Raw genomic sequence first — 3,518 nt, 5'->3', positions numbered from 1 at the left:
CCCCTCCTCAAAAAATAAAAGAAAACAGGGGGAAAAAAATAAAAAAGTAAAAAAGTTTCCCTATCGCTTGGTTCGTTCTTAGTTAACTGAGTTTAATCAACTCACAGAGAGGTGAACTCCCTTGGATTTACAGAATTCTCGCAGTTTGGTCTGCTGCCATGATGGATGGCACTCAACTTGGTTGACAGCTGGTGGAACACAAGCTACATCCAATAGATCACCCAGCTTTTTGGTGGAGAAATTGCTAACCCCAATAGCCCGGGCCTTACCAGTATCATAGAGTGCTTCCATGGCCTTCCACGTGTTAGGTATATCAGCAGGAACAAGATCTTCTGGTTTAAAGCCAACGGAACCCTTCCTCCTCCGGACAGGCCAATGAATCTTCACAAGTATACAGATCGATTCAGTAGCATAATGATATAAGTTTCAAACAGAGAGGCAAAATATCCCCACAAAAGAAAGAGCCAATTATACAACCCCTTAAAACTATTACACATCGTTTCAACTTTGATAACCAGGTAAGCAACTAAATAATCATTAGTTAAAGCAGTTTTAGTTGTCTCCATAATTCAACAAGGGCTTTAAGGTTACTATAGAAGGTGTCTACAAATGAAGGAATCTGAAGTATTATGTATATAAGCATTTATTTGATTCAGTTATTTCCACACATACCATATTGTCTTCTTATAAAAGGTAATCTTGCATCCACTATTAAATCGTAAAAACTCAATAAAAGGTTAATATCATGAAAAATTACGTACAAGATACAAATCAAGATAGTCAAGTTGCAATTCTTCCAATGATTTATCTAATGCCACGGGCACATCTTCTGGTGCATGATCGGTACACCTGCAGAAATTAAGAGATCAGTTCTAGCTTGAATGTTCAGAAAGTTAACAGTAAAAACCAGATGTTAAAGAGAAGAGTAAGATGAAGCAATTAAATATGAACTATAATGTTCAAGTACATCAAGACTAGCATTGCATCACACCCAAAAAGAAAGTGAAGTGGCAAGTGCAAAGAGAGTGTTATATATTACATACCCATATATATTACAAAAGTGAATGTACAATTGCACAATGCACATCCATTATATTGGAAAATTTGTTTATGCCACCGTATAATGGAAGATGTTCTAGTTACACTTCAAAATTGAAGTGTTCACATAACAAGTTTCATCGATAAGCTTTAAATAGCAATTAAACATATTCAAAAATTAAAAATCACAGGGGAGTTCTGCATTCTCCTAAACGAAGTCAGAACCAGATCACTTCTTGAATGCTTATCAAAATAATTCGATTACCAGAGTTTGGAGGTAATAAATAAATCCTCCCTCTTCACAACTCCATCATCAAACAGCTTCTTTAAAACTGAACCTATCTGCAAAAAAGGAACAGAAGATGCTCACACGATATATATAGTCATGGTGTCTGAGAATATGGAATCCTTGACCTTAAATATGTCTTGAACCAAAATGGGACACAAGCCTCATTTTTGAAGTACCAATCCACTACCCTCAAGTTAAATTACATTTATCATTTCAGGAGAAGAGAAATGTATAAATACACACAGCTTACTAATGTATCTTTACATAAATGGATCTTATGCCTGAATGACAGGGATAGAATGAAAAACATACCTCCTTTTCATTTCCATACGCTCGAGCACAGTCAATATGGCGGTATCCAACCTGCATAGAAGTACTAGGGATTGATTAACTGTAAGTTTCTATAAAAAATACAGAATGACAGTAATTGAGACTTCCTTACTAGAAAAATCTAAGAATGCGCACACAAAATTTTTTTCCCATCGTACAGTAGCTATATTTTCCATTAATTCTCATCTGCTCATCCATAAGACGAAAAAATATCTGTGCTAACCACAATTGATATCAAACTTAAGCAGATCAAATCCAAACACTTATAGCTTTTGACTCTCATATTTTCCATCTTCATGATTCAACCTCAGCATAATAATCACCAGAAAATGATATATCAATCTCACAACAGTTGTCATTGCTGTTGCTCTGAATTAATAATTTGGCTAACAGCAAAACTAATAACATAAACAAAAAGTATGAAGGCTGCAACAAATGTTTTACATACGGTCTTATGCAATGATCCTTCCAATTAAGCATGTAGTCCGCTCCTAGGCTCTAGCAGTGGAACAGTAGCTAGCACTGTAAGCAGTTTACCTGCTAAAATATCATCACAAATTTTGGACAAACATTGATGTATTGAATGCAACCACTTTTTTCCAAAAGCTATAGTTGATATGAGATTTGCAATCAAACCCTATATCACCCAGGATCAGGCCCCAATATCTACCCAAGCACTATCGCTTTGGAGCCCCCTCCCCTTTTACAGTAGGCCAACCCCATGTTCAATTGGTCAGTGCTGCTCCGCATCAAACGTCCCCTCCAATTCAATTTCAATGTCCTATTTTTGTTCAATCACACCACTGAAATTGGAGGGGAAGCAAAACCCCAAAACATTTTCCATGTAAAAATCGGCTCAAAGTTTCTAATACGCACATCTCTAGATGTCCTACATAATTTATACATTTAAATCATTAAAAAAAATTTATCAAATACATAATTAAGTAATCACCTAAAAAGCTATTCACAAGTCACAACTGGAACAAAATAAACACAACCAGCATTTCGATTTGCAAAAGTTCACAAAATTTAAAAAATAAAAATAAAAAACGCACTCGTATATATTTCCACATACGAGTTCAATTAAGTTCCAGGGAAGATTAATGACACACGAAGAGACACAGATGTACATATACACACGACCGGCATCTATAATGTACATGATGAAGGTAGAGAGACCTTGACGGCGGTTTCAACAGCTTGACCGACGAGACCAGCCTCGGACTGCCACGTGCCGAGGCCAACCGAGGGAATTTTTGCTCCGGTGTTCAACTCGAAACATGGAATCTCCTTCGCCATTATCAGGATTCACGACTTTGTGTAGATACAGAAATCGAACCAACAGAGGAAATGTCGAATAATGAATACAGCACTAAAAGGGACAGAGTGAGGACATCGAAGGTTTTCTCTCCTTATTATTGAGCTGGACAAGAGAATCTTTGACCTCTTGTATCTTGACCGCCAGTTCCATCATGCGTGCAATATCTACGGCTAATATCGCTGGAGAGAAGCCTGGCCGGCTTGGGCATATCTTGAGCGTTAATTCGAGTTTCCGTTACAACGAAAAACTCAAAAGAAGGACGGCAGCGTGGGTCATCTCAAGTGGGCCTACGACCATGGACCTTTTGAGCTCCTGATAGGGATTAAAATTAGGGAAAAAAACATAATCCAAGATTAAGTATACACAGTTCATTCTCCTGGTCAGAAAGTTCCAAAATTCAAAAATCAGGTTATATATATATATATATTCTGTTAAATTAGTATCCTCAATTCAAGCGTGCAATCAGCAATTACCTTCTTTAAGCGGACTCCCCAAAATATAAATCCACCTCCTGAAATACAAACTCACTGTCAATTTGAC

At 37.0% G+C, this 3,518-nt stretch overlaps 1 protein-coding gene across 1 annotated transcript in view; it reads right to left on the bottom strand.

The window, feature by feature from the left end:
* The window catches only part of LOC111366233 (NADPH-dependent aldo-keto reductase, chloroplastic-like), a 4,329-nt gene extending 1,265 nt beyond the window's left edge, over positions 1 to 3,064 (bottom strand). Inside the window, exons 1-5 of the mRNA XM_022986941.1 lie at positions 2,837 to 3,064; positions 1,640 to 1,690; positions 1,304 to 1,380; positions 762 to 849; positions 106 to 381 (exon numbers count right to left, since the gene is read on the bottom strand). Of these exons, the coding sequence (XP_022842709.1) occupies positions 106 to 381; positions 762 to 849; positions 1,304 to 1,380; positions 1,640 to 1,690; positions 2,837 to 2,956 (612 nt within the window). The 5' untranslated portion in view covers positions 2,957 to 3,064. The remainder of the gene's footprint in view (positions 1 to 105; positions 382 to 761; positions 850 to 1,303; positions 1,381 to 1,639; positions 1,691 to 2,836) is intronic.
* Positions 3,065 to 3,518: the final 454 nt, after the last annotated feature.

Source organism: Olea europaea, chromosome 17 (assembly GCF_002742605.1).
Source record: "Olea europaea var. sylvestris chromosome 17, O_europaea_v1, whole genome shotgun sequence".
NCBI classification, from domain to species: domain Eukaryota; kingdom Viridiplantae; phylum Streptophyta; class Magnoliopsida; order Lamiales; family Oleaceae; genus Olea; species Olea europaea.
Note: the sequence above shows the minus strand (reverse complement) of the source record. Positions and strands in the feature narration are given on the sequence as shown.